The sequence below is a fragment of the Spea bombifrons genome, chromosome 2 (assembly GCF_027358695.1).
Source record: "Spea bombifrons isolate aSpeBom1 chromosome 2, aSpeBom1.2.pri, whole genome shotgun sequence".
In the NCBI taxonomy this organism is placed as follows: Eukaryota; Metazoa; Chordata; class Amphibia; order Anura; family Pelobatidae; genus Spea; species Spea bombifrons.
In genome coordinates, this window is record NC_071088.1 from 136,028,197 (window position 1) to 136,043,184 (window position 14,988).

The window sequence follows — 14,988 nt, forward strand, 5'->3', positions numbered from 1 at the left end:
GAGGGCGTTTTATCTCTGGATAAGTAAAAATAAAATAGTTCCTACTGTAAATTATGTGCCAGAAAACAGATGACCAAACACGCACCAGGACAGGCTCTGCCACACCGACACCCAGACACACACACACCAGGACTGGCTCTACCACACTGACACCCAAACACACACACACACACACCAGGGCAGGCTCTGCCACACCAACACCCAAACACACACACCAGGACAGGCTCTGCAACACCAACTACTAAACACACACACCAGGACAGTCTGGGATTGTCTGGGATTTTCTTCTGTCTGGCATGGTGCGAAAAGATTGGCATTGGTGTGAACAATAAGTGATACAAATATTCAGAAAGGGATCAAAACCCAAGTGCAGACAATAAACTTGGCAAAAGTTCAATGTCAGGCAGCTCCAGTAAGGGCCGCTAAGATTTTGGCATATATAAAAGGAGGTATTGACCTCACTGGAGTCTTCTGTATAAATCAAGAGTAAGACCCCGTATCTGGGCAGCTGTTCTTATAAAAGGACATTATACATGGGCTACAAAGTAAATAAAAGCAACAGAACGTATAAGTTATAAATAAAGGGCAAGAGAAGTTACATTTGTTTTCGATAGTTTGTAAGCTCTGTAAGTCATATTGTATCTGTAAGTCAAATTGTTATGTTATAAACTACTTGTTATGTCCTGTCTACCCATTGTACAGCACTACTTAATATGATGGTGCTATATAAAACAATACTAATAATTTAAAAAGGCATCTTAGAAGGGATATGATATCATTTTACAAATGTATACATGGACAATACCATTTGCTCTCTGATGACCTGTTCATTAACAGGACTGTGCCAATAAATGTCCTCTAAGACTTAAAGAATAGAGTTTTCACTTAAAGCTGTGAAAAGGGTTCTTTACAGTAAGAGCAGTAAAGATGTGGAATCCACTCCCTGCAGAGGCTGTCCTATCAGATCCAGTAGATGCCTTTAAATATTAACTAGACAGTTATTTAGCAAAGAATAATACACAGGGATATACCAGGCTATAGGGGCATAGCTATAGCTTGTTAATCTATTGAGGGATCCGAGACCTTTTGTCAGTGAGTATTTTTTCGCCTTTTTGAGGCACAATTGGAAATTGCTTCTATGTAGGCTTTAGCCCTACAATTAATTTCTGTAGACTAGTGTTGTATACATCTGTGTTTGCAACCTCGGTGCGTTATGCAGAATCCCTTTGGCATTCAAAGCGTTAATACCCTATATGCTTGCAGGTAGCCTGGATAAAAAGTTCTTATGTTAAAAAATATATGTATTTAAAATAACATGGAAAGCAAAGATAAAAATACACTCAAACTCAAAGATCAGCTGGAGCTATGAGGATATAGTATATAGACAGAAATTCTAGGTGGAAAAAACATATTAAAAATGGAATTTAAATAGTTAAGTTGTTAACAAACCATGATCATGATCAACAATGAAGGTGATGAAGGGTCTAGATTTGGCAGCCCAACGTGATTTTTTTCCACCCAAAAAAATGTAATGTTAATAATTTTGTTTATATGTTTCTTCCCATACTTATCTTTGACAAATAATAAACAATTTTAATTTTCAGTGGTTTTATCCGTAACCCATAAATTAGAGGGTTCAAAAGAGGTGGGTACACAAATCTGGTTATCGAGAGCAGAACGTGCAGAGAAAGTGGCAAGTTGGCGCTATTTAGTCTATACCGAAGAAATGAAAATAGTAATCCTATTAAAAAAATGCTAAAGTTAAGTAAATGTGTTACCAAAACATGAAAAGCTTTGTTATGGCCATCTTTGGAGAGATTAATGCAGACCAAAAAGATCCTAAAATATGTATAAGCGATTACTAACGAGGTAACAAGTAAGAAGCTCGTAGCGGAAATGGTTCCATAGAGATTATTTGCTGTGGAATCTACACAAGAAAGAATTACGATAGACATATTATCACAAAATACATTTTTGATCTGTGTCCCACAAAGAGGTAGCCTACTCGTTAGAAGCACAGCTACGAACGCGGCTATTAATGTGGTGGCCAAGGTCCCTAAGATGAGCTTCAGGGTCTTCTCGTTGGTCATCAAGATGACGTATTGTAATGGGTGACACACAGCCAAGTATCTGTCATATGCCATGATTGTAAAAGTGCAAATTTCAAAATAGGTGAAAGTCACAATGCAGTACATTTGGGTAATGCAACCATAATAGGAGATTGTTTTAGATGAACTGAAAAGATCATAAATCAGTCTGGGGAAAAAAGCTGAGGTTCCGAAAATCCCGTTGAGGGTGAGATTACAGATGAGGATGTACATGGGTCCATGAAGGCTTTCTTCGGTCAAAATCACAAACACGATCATCAAACTCAGTATTGTTATTGATAAATAGAGGGCAAGAAAGAACACAGAGTAGAGGTATTTCAATTCTTCCATCTCATAGATACCAAGAAGGACAAGGCTTGTGCCGACACTGGAACCATTTTCCATCCTTCGATAGTTATTTCAGTCCTGATGTTCTGTTAAAGAAATATTAAGTCAAACGTATTTATTTTTATATACAAAACATAGAAACACAGAATTTGATGGCAGAAAAGAATCATCTGGCCCATCTATTCTGGCCATTTTTTTCTGTTGTATAGACCTTTAATCGGTCCTTGGTCTTGTCTTGGATTCGGGATAGCTTTATGCCTATCCCATGCGTGTTTAAACTCCCTTACTGTATTAGTCTCTGCCACTTCTATTGGAAGGCTGTTCCATTTATTCACCCCATTACATCTAAACCTTTTAGATTATGACCTCTTGGTCTAACGTTTCTGAAATAAACTTCATTCATGAAGTTTAAATTCGTTTAAGCATTTAGATGTTTCTATACTCACTTTAGAACATTACTACACGCTACTGTTGGCTATCCGAACGCCTCCTAATAACAATTCTGAAATGAGAAATTCTATATTCTATCTTCAAACGCTTAATTAAGGTGGTTATTGATGAAGAAACTCAAAATGCTTCTTAACCCCTTCTGTACCATACAAAAGGGATCGCAAGAGCTGTTATACCCTTTCATACTGTTTCACCCCCATTCTCTTTAACTCTTCCATCGTCCTCCCCTTAATCTTTGTTATGGTCGTGTGGGGGGTGGCTAGAGGGAATTGGTTAGGAAGTGTAGGTTAGGGAGAGAGAAAAAAAAATATTTTTTTGATAATTTAAAATGAAAGACTTATACAGCGCAGAAGAATTGCATACTATTCTGTCTCTGACAAAGACACTCTGATGGCGTTAGATATTGAGCCAATATCTGAGTTGTCAGATGATGCTGATGCCCAGGTTCTACCTCCTGGAATAAGGGGTATGGAACCCGTCCCTGACCAATTTTGGGTACCCCAAATTATGCTGGACCCTGAATCCTCCCCATTTATTACCACTCCCGGCATCACGTGTTATTGATGCCAGCGAGCCAATTCATTTTGTTCAAAGTAACATCTATGCTGCCCAGTGCCTGGAACCAACCAATGGAGCAGATGTCAAGCCTGGCTCGCCGCTGACCCCCTACGAGATTAGGACATTTTGGGCCTTGACCCTAGTGATGACTTTATAAAAAATAAACCAAAAACACCATGTGCTCCTATTAGAGCACAGAGCTCATTTTAGCAACCCTCCCTTATCTCCTGTATTATGACCAGGCCACATATTTTAATCTTCTTCATTTCCTTCATTTTAGTGATAATACCCAGTGCCCTCTAGAGGCCACCCACACTTTGGCCGTTTGTATAAACTTTGCGAAAGCCGTACAGGATATCCTGTGTCCGTCAGGTTTTATGAGGGGAAGGACAGTCGCCTAGATACCCCTGTCTGCCCAGACTCATTTGGCACAAGTGTTCTGTGTTCAAAACTAGAGTCACAAACCCAGCATCCTAAATGTAGTCAACAGTTTTGTACACCTTATAATATCTATAACTGTTGGAAAGGTATAGAAATTCTATATAACTGAGGTATTTCCAAAATCAGGATACGTGAATTGATACATTTGAGTGTACCTTCTGTCAATGTAATTCATATTGTGAGGATTGAGCGAAGAAAATATATGAAAAAAATGTGTTTTCTTTCCTATTTTTCTCTAGTTTTTACTAAATTATTCATTGTAATTTTTCAGCTAATCATTTAACTATGGTATCAAAAGAAAGCTCTAGCTCTTCCTAAAATATCAATATATATAGTTTACATGGGTACACTATTCACAGGAAAAGGCAATAATGGCTAAACCAGGACTTGAGGTACGAAAACCCCTGAAGGGGTTAAAAGCGGTGGTGTTGGTGTTTCTGTGATTAAACCCTTTAAAATGGAAAAAAAAAATTTAAATCAGATATGTTTAAGTTTCTAAACCTAAGCCGCTAGAATACTATAATAGTCTATAAGGAAGAACACGTTTAACTTACCCAAGAAAAGTTGACTAGGACTAGGTCCTAAGTGCTTTGTCACACACGTACACATACACACGCTATACCTCTGGCTTCACGTCCTTTCTGATTCATTTATGTATGATGTTTGGGTTCCTTATAAATACCTTTGCTAAATTGTGTTGCTACCTGTGGGAATCTACTGGTTTCTTTCCAGTAAAATCTCAAAGGACATACCGTGAGCACATGTCATTTCATGTTAGCAAAACATATGATAGATCAGGGGAAAAAAAAAATATATATCTATATATATGTATATATACACAGAAAGGGCTTTAAATACAACATTTAAAGAGATAATAAAACCAGTCCTCCCTATTAGGTTCTGGTATCATAGTTTCCAGAAGAAGTCCATAGAAGTTTGGACCTTGCTGACTTGAAAACAAGCAATTTATTGTAGACCCTCTACTAAAATAGACATTGTTGCACTGCTCCCAGGGAAGATAGCACAAAAAAAGTTAGTGATACCTTTTAGAAGAGCAATATTTATAGAGGAATGTATGGAGTCACATATGCTTTCAAGAACTTAGAGGTCCCTTTTGAAGAACGTTGGAATGGGGATCTATGTGGTCTTAAAAATTTGGTGGAACTCCTTGTTTTGCTCTTTGAATCCCGGTCCACTAAAAGGTATAAGAAAATTCTTTATACTCTCCCTTTAACGAGCACAACTTTACGTGTGTTTGTAGAAAGCTGAAATGTATAAACTGATGTCTGGTCATTAGGAAGCTGGTGATCAGATGTCTAATAAAAGCCCCTGTGACATAGAGGTGGACAAAGAACTGGTAGGCCAACTATTGCATTCAAACAGCCCCTGCCAGGGGGAAAACACACAGCCAAACACCAAGAAATACCCGTGTGTTGCTATATTTACAAATATTGCACCATACGGCACAATATTGCGGGTTAGTTCATTCATGGCAAGGTAGACGTTCGTCCAAGGTCAACCCGTGACAAAATCCCTTCTTTTTAATTAATCTGTGCTCTGTCAAAAGACATACTGCTATAGTAGGGATGTCCAACCTGCGGCCCTCCAGCTGCTGCAGGACTACATCTCCCATAATGCTCTTTCAGCTAAGGGGCTGGCTGAGGAGTATGGGAGATGTAGTCCTGCGGCAGCTGGAGGGCCGCAGGTTGGACAATCCTGTGCTATAGAGACCCTGTACTTGTGAGTCTCTTGGGAAGTGTGTGTATGTATATTTACATGTGTAATGTCTTTCCTTCCTTCTCTTTTGCTTTCCTCTTACCTCTTTTTTCCCCACTCTCTCTCTTTCTCTCTCTCCTTTTAACTCTCTGTGCTTTTTTAAGTGTATGGTATTTCCCGGCTGTGACACCATGTTACTCGTATAGTCTTATATACATGTTGGCTCTACATCGACTTGTTACTCACAACATTTCTTTCAAACTTTGTAAAACCTAATAAACAAAGTGACAAAAGAAAAATGGGAATCATAATTTAACAAACATATTGTAAACATGATAAAAAAATCCCTGGTTATGAAGAGGTTAAAGATTGTGAGCAGATTCAGTCAAAAGGCATGGTTTACATTTAAAAAGACCTGGAACAGAGACAAGTAATTAATGTTAAATTCATTTATTATATTTATTCACTATAAAACAGAATATGTAGGCGATGTGTTTAAAGCATCTGCAAAATTAACACGATTTTTCAGGAACCTAAACGGTGTGTTTTTAAAGCAATGCCAAACTATAGTAGGATTAGAAGAAATACTTTCACCAGTGCCAGGACTCTTATCTACAGATTATTCATTCTAAAAAAAAGTTTTTTTCTAAATAGTTATGTTTATTACCTGAATTCAGCCATGTTCCACCAACATACATGTTTTAAATTTAATACCCCTCTCATAAATACTTTTTTTTATTAAAAGCATTTTTTTTAATTAAACATGTTTTGAATTTAACCCCTTAAGGACAATGGGCGGTCCCTAAACCCATTGAAAACAATGCATTTTGAGCCTGTACATGTACGGGCTTTGTCATTAAGGGGTTAAATCTGGTTTCCTCCAATCTCCAAATATGATCTTAATGCAGTAAGGAAATGTAATCATGCCTAGGATAGGCATAAGGTTATCCTGAACAGGGTTGGACTGGCCATCTGGCTAACAGAGACACACACTTGCCCAATCTGCCGCTTGGGGTGCTGTAGTCTGTGGCCAGTGGCTTGATATGCCTGGCTGCATGATACATGAGAATAAAAGTGTAGTGTACAGCCACACGTCCAGCCGCCGGCCACGCTTATGTCATCAGGCGGCCACGGCCTTAAAGTGCCAGTCCCGCCCTGCAATATTTTTCTCTATTCTTGGTTACGGTAGTGTCCTCAATTTCTCCAAGCGATTCATTATTTTGATTTTAAGTACATTGGTCCTTAATCCATATATGAGAGGGTTGAGAAGGGGAGGAAAAACAGCAACGCTTCCAGACAGAATAATGTGTCCAAAAATAGGGAGATTATCGCTCCCGATTCTGAGCCTAACAAAAATAAAAATGGCTCCCACCATAAAGATTAAGAAATTGAGCAAGTGGGTCACCAATGTGTATATAGCTTTTTTGTAGGAATATCTGTTTAATGTAAAGCACGTAATAAATATTTGTAAGTAGGAATAAGCAATTATACCCATAGTGAAAATCAAGCATGCTACAGTGATAATTCCTCCATAGAGGTTATTAACAGTAGAATCTAGACAGGATAAAATAAAAACAGACATGTTATCGCAAAATATGTTTCTGATTTCCACCCCACAAAGAGGGAGCCTGGCAGACAAAAGTATGGCTATCAACACCACCATGAAGGAGAAGGTGGAAGATCCTACGATAAGTTTGACCGTCTTCACAGTTGTCATCAACATAACGTATTGGAGAGGGAGGCACACAGCCAAATATTGGTCGTAGGCCATGATTGTAAAAGTGAACACTTCAAAATACAGGAAAACCGAGAGACAAAGAGCTTGAATAAGGCAGCCAGCTCGTGAGATGACTTTAGATGAAGTCAGTAGATCAGCTATCAGCTTGGGGAAAAACGACGAGCTTCCGAAAACTCCGTTTAGAGTCAGATTATATATAAGAATGTACATGGGTTTGTGGAGGCTTTCTTCCGTCAAAACCACAAAGACGACCATAAAACTTAACAGCAGAATCAGTAAGTATACGATAACAGCGAGCGAACAGTACAGATACTTAAAACCTTCCATCTCTACGATACCAAGAAGCACGAGGCTGGTTCCGATACTAGACACGTTTTTCATCTTGGCTTTTCTCTGTCCGAACCTGATGCTAAAGATCCTGTTAAACAAGAGCGGAATAATTTTAAAACAGGCGATCAAGAAAACAGAAATATCTGTACTGACCATATTGATATATTTTCTCTCTCTTATTGCTTATACTCTCAAGGACGAGATATGACATTTCTTATACAGTACAGAAAATTACAAAAAAAAATGCTTGCTAGCTAGTTTAGCTTTCCAGTACAAATTATTTATTTAAATAAACACAGGAAGGGGAAATAATGGCTGAACCAACACATGGCTCCGGTACTTGAGGTACGAAAACCCACTGAAGGGATTAAAAGCGGTGGTGTTGGTGTATATGTGATTAAACCCTTTAAAATGAAGAAAAATCAAATCAGATATGTTTAAGTTTCTAAACCTAAGGCGCTATAATACTATAATTGTCTATAAGGAGGAACACATTTAACTTACCCAAGAAAAGTTGACTAGGACTAGGTCCTAAGAGCTTTGTCACACACGTACACATACACACGCTATACCTCTGGCTTCACGTCCTTTCTGATTCATTTATGTATGATGTTTGGGTTCCTTATAAATACCTTTGCTAAGTTATGTTGCTACCTGTGGGAATCTACTGGTTTCTTTCCAGTAAAATCCCAAAGGATTTCGGTTCATTCTCATCGCAACATTAACAGGTTCACTAAATAAATAATCCATAAAAACTTACTCTACAAAGCTCCACCTAACGATGGACATACCGTGAGCACATGTCATTTCATGTTAGCAAAACATGATAGATCAGGAAAAAAAAAAAAAAAAAAATATATATATATATATATATATATAGGAATGACTTTAAATACAACATTTAAAGAGATAATACAACCAGCCCTCCCTATTAGGTTCTGGTATCATAGTTTCCAGAAGAAGCCTGTATAAATTTGGACCTTGCTGACTTCCTGAATACAAGCAATTTATTGTAGACCCTCTAAAAAAATAGACATTATTGCACTGCTCCCAGGGAAGATCGCACAAAAAAAATTAGTGATACCTTTTAGAGCAGCGGTTCTCAACTCCTGGGTCGCGACCCAAAAGTGGGTCGCGGAGGGTCAGGGCCGGACTGGAGGCACAAGCGCTGCGTAAACTGTTGGCGCTATATAAATAAAAGATAATAATAATAATACCGGGAGAATTTCGCTTTCCTCCAGCCCGGCATGTACTTTAGTATTAGTCCCCGACCTCAAAGCAAGTTGCTTGATTGCTTTGCGGTCGCTGTCTGCTCCTAGTGGGAACTGAATAAAGTTTTTCTCTCATTGCTCCTCCCCTCTTCCTGCTGCAGCCCGCAGACAGCCTTTCCACTCCCTCATCTTTTCTGAGGTAAGTATATCTTTTTTTTAGTGTACTAATTATGTATATATATATATATATAATCTGCTCTGCTGTCCCTATTGCCTCTGTCCCCCACTAGGACACAGCCCCTGTTACCCCATCAAATCCCCTATTACCCCCACTACAGCCCCAGTTACCCCTACCACAGCCCCTATCCATCATCACAGTCCCTGTCCCCAGCACAGTCCCTGCTCCCAGCACAGTCCCTGTCCCCTACTCCCCATCACAGCCCCTATGCATCATCTCAGCCCCAGTTATCCCCACACAGCCCCAGTTACCCCCACACCACAACCCCTGTCCCCCCACCACAGCCCCTATGCACCAAAATGCAAAAAAGCCCACACTATTGCAGAAGACCTTACCTTACCTGCCACCATTGATATGGCCAGAGAGGTTCTGGATCAATCTGCAGATAAATTGAAGACAATTCCACTATCCAATGACATGATACGCAGGAGGATTCAAGAAATGTCAGGTGACATAAAACAACAGACCACAGCTCGCATCACCACTAACAAATACTATTCATTACAATTGGATGAATCCACGGATGCTGTGGACCATGCCATTTTACTGGTTTATATGAGGCATGTGTGGGAAAGAGACTTTCAGGAGCAGTTTCTCTGCAGTAGAGAGCTTCCCACCACTACTACTGCAGAGGACATTTTCAGTACTTTGGATTCATACTTGAGTTCGGTGTGCCTGATATGGGATATGTGTGTTGGAATCACAACCGATGGTGCAGCCTGCATGACTGGAAAACACTCTGGGGTGGTGAAGAGAATTCTTGAAAAGGCACCAAATGTGGTTTGGAACCATTATTTTCTGCACAGGGGGGCATTAGCAGCCAAGGATATGGTGCCAGTGCTTCACGAAACTTTGAAAGATGCTGTCAAAGTGGTGAACTACATTAAACGGAGTACCAAGCATGCCAGGTGTTTTCAGAAGCTGTGCATAGACCTGGGCAGTGAACATGTACAGGTGATGTATCATGCGGAGGTACACTGGCTTTCCAGGGGCAAAGTTCTCTCACGTTTATATGAACTGAGAACAGAAATCGCGGCCTTCCTCTCAGAGTGCAAAAAGAAAATGTCATTGTGGACAAGTCATGTTCCCAAAGAGAGATTCGATATGTTCTCCAATGCTAGTCATGAGCTTACACACCTTGACTCCACATGCAGAAATGAACTGAAGAACACTATAGTAGCCCATCTCACAGTAAATAGAGAAGCACAGGGATGACGGCTGGATACGTGATCCCTTTGGAATTGATTTGGAAAGCGTCATGTTGCCAAGCAACAAAGAGTGTCAGCATGTAGAGTTTTCATGCGATCAGATGCTAACATTTTTACTGAGCTAACCCTCTCCCAGTTTTGGTGTAATGTTATGGCTGAATATCCTTCCATCTCAACCCATGCCATCAAAGTTTTACTACCATTCACCACAACTTATCTTTGTGAGAGTGGCTTCTCAACTCGGGTTCAGTTAAAGACAAAGCATAGAAACAGAATGGACATTGAACATGACCTCAGGGTTGCTTTGTCTACCATCACCCCAGACTTTGAGACGCTCCTCAAAAGCAAAAAGCATCCCCAGTTTTCCCATTAGTTCTACCTCATATGTTTCAATGACTGTTTGTTTTGTTATTTATTGGGTTTTTGCCTCAATGGCACTTTCATTTTACTAGCGCCGTGATTATTGTACAATTAATTTCCACTAGCGCTGTGATTACTGCATTATTCATTGTGCAAAGTATCTGTTTGTTTACTATATATATATATATATGTGGAATACCGCACAAGTTGTTTTATGGAATAAAATATAATGTTTCCGAAATGAATTTATTTTTGGGTCGCGACTTAATGACCAAAGACAAATGTGGGTCTTGAGGATACACGGGTTGAGAACCACTGTTTTAGAGGACCAATATTCATAGAGCAATGTATGGAGTCACATATGCTTTCAAAACCTTAGAGGTCCCTTCTGAAGAACGTTGGAATGGGGTTCTACGCGGTCTTGAAATTTGGTGGAATTCCTCGTTTTGCTCTGTGAATGCCGGTCCACTAAAAGGTGTGAAAAAATTCCTTATACTATTCTCCTAGAATTTCTGGAGGCAGTGCTGGTCTCAGAACAAATTGCACCATGGGCAAGAATACTTTTAGGTGCAAAGTGATGAAAAAAGTTATATAAATTTGTGTTTACAGCATTATTTAATTTAATACATTTTCTACTCTGCTGGAAAAGAGTTTCCTCATACAGCGCCCGAGTTAGGCAGCCACCAGGCACCCCCCGATGAGAAGCAACCGGGGCTGACCGCTCCCCATTTAGGTACGCTACCGATCTGAGCGACTTTGACAAGGGCCAAATTGTGATGGCGAGCCGACTGGGTCAGAGCATCTCCAAAACAGTCGGATTAAGGGTCGGATTGTGCTGCAGCTCCGGAAATACATTGTCTCCTTTCGATAAGTGCATTTATTTCATTACTATCTACAAGTTTACCCATTGCATAAACAGTATGGGTTACTAGACTGCCCATTTAGGGGTTTCCTAAAAAAAAAAAAAAAAATAGCCTTAGGGGCTTTGGCAATTAATTGTGCTAGGAATGATGATTCTAAATCTATTTATTAAAATGTCAAGCAGAGTAGGTATAACAGCACCTTTCATTTTTCCTTGATTGTTTCACAATTGTTGCGTTAATCAAGAGACAATCGTGCCCTTTCAGCTATAATGTGGGTTAGTTAATCCAGGGCAAGGTAGACGTTCGTCCAAGGTCAACCTGTGACAAAATCCCTTTTTTATTTAATTAATTTGTGCTGTTGAAATTTTAATGCAATCGAATGTACTCCATGTTATTATTTTAAATCAGTTTCTATTTGTTTTTTGAAATGTACCGTATTTATAGAATGTTAACAGATCTCATAGCCCTGTTACAATAAGGAAAGATTACAAAGTTAACAATGACATTAACAATATACAAAATTATCAACATTAACACATTAAGACATACTGCTATAGAGGGAGATGCAGATCCTGTACTTAAACAGTCTCTTGGAAAAGGGTGTGTGTGTGTATGTATATTTACATGTGTAATATATATATATATATATATGTCACACTAAACATTAAAAGGGGAATCATAATTTAACAAACATATTGTAAACATAACAAATAATCCCTGGTTATCAAGAGGTTAAATACTGTAAGCAGATTCAGACAAAAGGCATGGGTTACATTAAAAAAAAAAAAAAAAAAAAAAAAAAAATAATGGAACAGAGACAAGTAATTAATAATAAATGAATGTATTATATATATCCACTATAAAACAGAATATATGTGTGATGTGTTTAAAGCATCTGCGTCCTCTTAGATTTGTACTTACTATACATTTGATTTTGTATAAGAATTATTCATTCTAATATTCGTTTTTTGTTTTTTTTTTTCCATAATTTTGTTTATCTGAATTCATCCATGTTCCACCAATGTACAGCTTTTTTTATTTAATACCCTTTCATAATTTTTTTTATTAAAAGCATTTTTTTTTTAAAATTAAAACCGGTTTTGAATTCGAATCTGGTGTACCCCATCTCCAAATATGATCTTAATAGAGTAAGGAAATTGAATCATGCCTAGGATAGGCATAACGTTATCCTGAACAGGGTTGGACTGGCCATCTGGCTAACAGAGATACACACTTGCCCAATCTGCCGCATGGGGTGCTGTAGTCTATGGCCAGTGGCTTGATATGCCCGGCTGCATGATATATGAGAATAAAAGTGTAGTGTACGGCCGCATTTGTCCTGCTGCCGGAAACTCTTTTTTCCCAGTGTTCTTGGCACCTCATGTTACCGTAGTGACCACAATTTCTCCAAGCGATTCATTATTTTGATTTTAAGTACATTGGTCCTAAATCCATATATGAGCGGGTTGAGAAGGGGAGGAAAAACAGCAACGCTTCCAGACAGAATAATGTGTCCAAAAATAGGGAGATTATCGCTCCCGATTCTGAGCCTAACAAAAATAAAAATGGCTCCCACCATAAAGATTAAAAAGTTGAGCAAGTGGGTCACCAATGTGTATATAGCTTTTTTGCAGGAATAATTGTTTAATGTAAAGCACGTAATAAATATTTGTAGGTAGGAATAAGCAATTATACCCATAGTGAAAATCAAGCATGCTACAGTGATAATTCCTCCATAGAGGTTATTAACAGTAGAATCTAGACAGGATAAAATAAAAACAGACATGTTATCGCAAAATATGTTTTTGATTTCCACCCCACAAAGAGGGAGCCTGGCAGACAAAAGTATGGCTATCAACACCCCTGTGAAAGAGAACGCGGACGATCCTACGATAAGTTTGACCGTCTTCCCAGTTGTCATCAACGTAACGTATTGGAGAGGGAGGCACACAGCCAAATATTGGTCGTAGGCCATGATTGTAAAAGTGAACACTTCAAAAAATATGAAAACCGAGAGACAAAGAGCTTGAATAAGGCAGCCAGCTCGTGAGATGACTTTAGATGAAGTCAGTAGATCAGCGATCAGCTTGGGGAAAAACGACGAGCTTCCGAAAACCCCGTTTAGAGTCAGATTATATATAAGAATGTACATGGGTTTGTGGAGGCTTTCTTCCGTCAAAACCACAAAGACGACCATAAAACTTAACAGCAGAATCAGTAAGTATACAATAAGAGCGAGCGAACAGTACAGATACTTAAAACCTTCCATCTCTACGATACCAAGAAGCACGAGGCTGGTTCCGGTAATAGACACGTTTTCCATCTCGGCTTTTCTCTGTCCGAACCTGGTGTTAAAGATCCTGTTAAACAAGAGCAGAATGATTTTAAACAGGCGATCAAGAAAACAAACATCTGCACTTTCCGGAACAATTTTTCTTTTTTCTTTCAGCAAATTAAGTTGACTCGTCCCTTGTACGTACGATCCCGGCACATTTACAAACGACTTATATAGGAGATGCAAGTTCACTACATATACCCTCGCAACTTTTCCCTTGAGCTTTCTCTCTAATAAAATCCCCAAAGATCCTCGAAGAAAACATATGCACTGAATCTAAAAAAAAAAACAACGCATTTTTTGTTGAGACTTGAGATTGACTTGAGACTCTCTAGCTATTTAAAGCCTTCTCTAACCAATATTCATGCTGGGTATGCACCGAATTTTTGGTTTGTTTTCTGTATGTTTTGATCATTATTCTAGCAGCAACCCGGAAATGCTTGTCTTCTAGGTTGTATGCCCCCTTATTTTTGTATATTTAATGTATGGTTAAATCGTCAAGATCACAGAGGCCTTCTTACTTACTGAGTCATACATAATACAGCTCAACCCTTTTTGATGGAGACCCATGCCGATTGACCCTTCATAACAAATAGAGAAGTGAGGAAGTAAACAAGTCCCCGAAAGAACTAACTTTAACCCACCTTAGATATATACTAATACACAAGCACACTATATGGCCAAAAGTACATCGACACCTGATCACCACACGTGAGATTGTGGGACATCCCAAAACCATGGGTATCCACATCAAACCTGTCAATCCACATCTTTATGGACCATGCTTTGTGCACAGGGGCAGTCATGTTGGATCAAGAAAGGGTCTTCCCAAAACTACTGCCACAAAGTTGGAAGCATACAATTGTCTAAAATGCTTTTGTATGTTTTTTTATTGAAACTTAGGGGCCCAAACCTTGAACAACAGCCCCAGACCATTATCCCTCCTCCACCAAACTTTACAGTAGACACTAAGTAGCATTCTCCTGGCATCCGCCAAGCCCAGTTTTGTCAATCACGCTACTTTGTGCTGATGTTGCTTCCCGAGGTAGTCTGCAGGGTGATGCTATAGAGGACAAGTTATTTCCTTGCACTACGCTTCAGAGGC

The 14,988-nt window shown here is 39.0% G+C and overlaps 3 protein-coding genes across 3 annotated transcripts; all 3 read right to left on the reverse strand.

Annotated features, from left to right (window-relative positions):
* Positions 1-1,547: 1,547 nt before the first annotated feature.
* On the reverse strand, positions 1,548-2,492 carry LOC128472948 (olfactory receptor 5F1-like). Its single transcript, XM_053454931.1, has one exon. The coding sequence runs from the start codon at positions 2,490-2,492 to the stop codon at positions 1,548-1,550; it is 945 nt and encodes a 314-aa protein (XP_053310906.1).
* A 4,288-nt stretch (positions 2,493-6,780) lies between these two features.
* Positions 6,781-7,719, reverse strand: LOC128473901 (olfactory receptor 52E8-like). The gene has a single exon (XM_053456123.1). It carries the CDS (start codon positions 7,717-7,719, stop codon positions 6,781-6,783), a length of 939 nt encoding a protein of 312 aa, XP_053312098.1.
* Positions 7,720-12,932: 5,213 nt separating this feature from the next.
* Positions 12,933-13,871, reverse strand: LOC128473902 (olfactory receptor 6N1-like). The gene has a single exon (XM_053456125.1). It carries the CDS (start codon positions 13,869-13,871, stop codon positions 12,933-12,935), a length of 939 nt encoding a protein of 312 aa, XP_053312100.1.
* Positions 13,872-14,988: the final 1,117 nt, after the last annotated feature.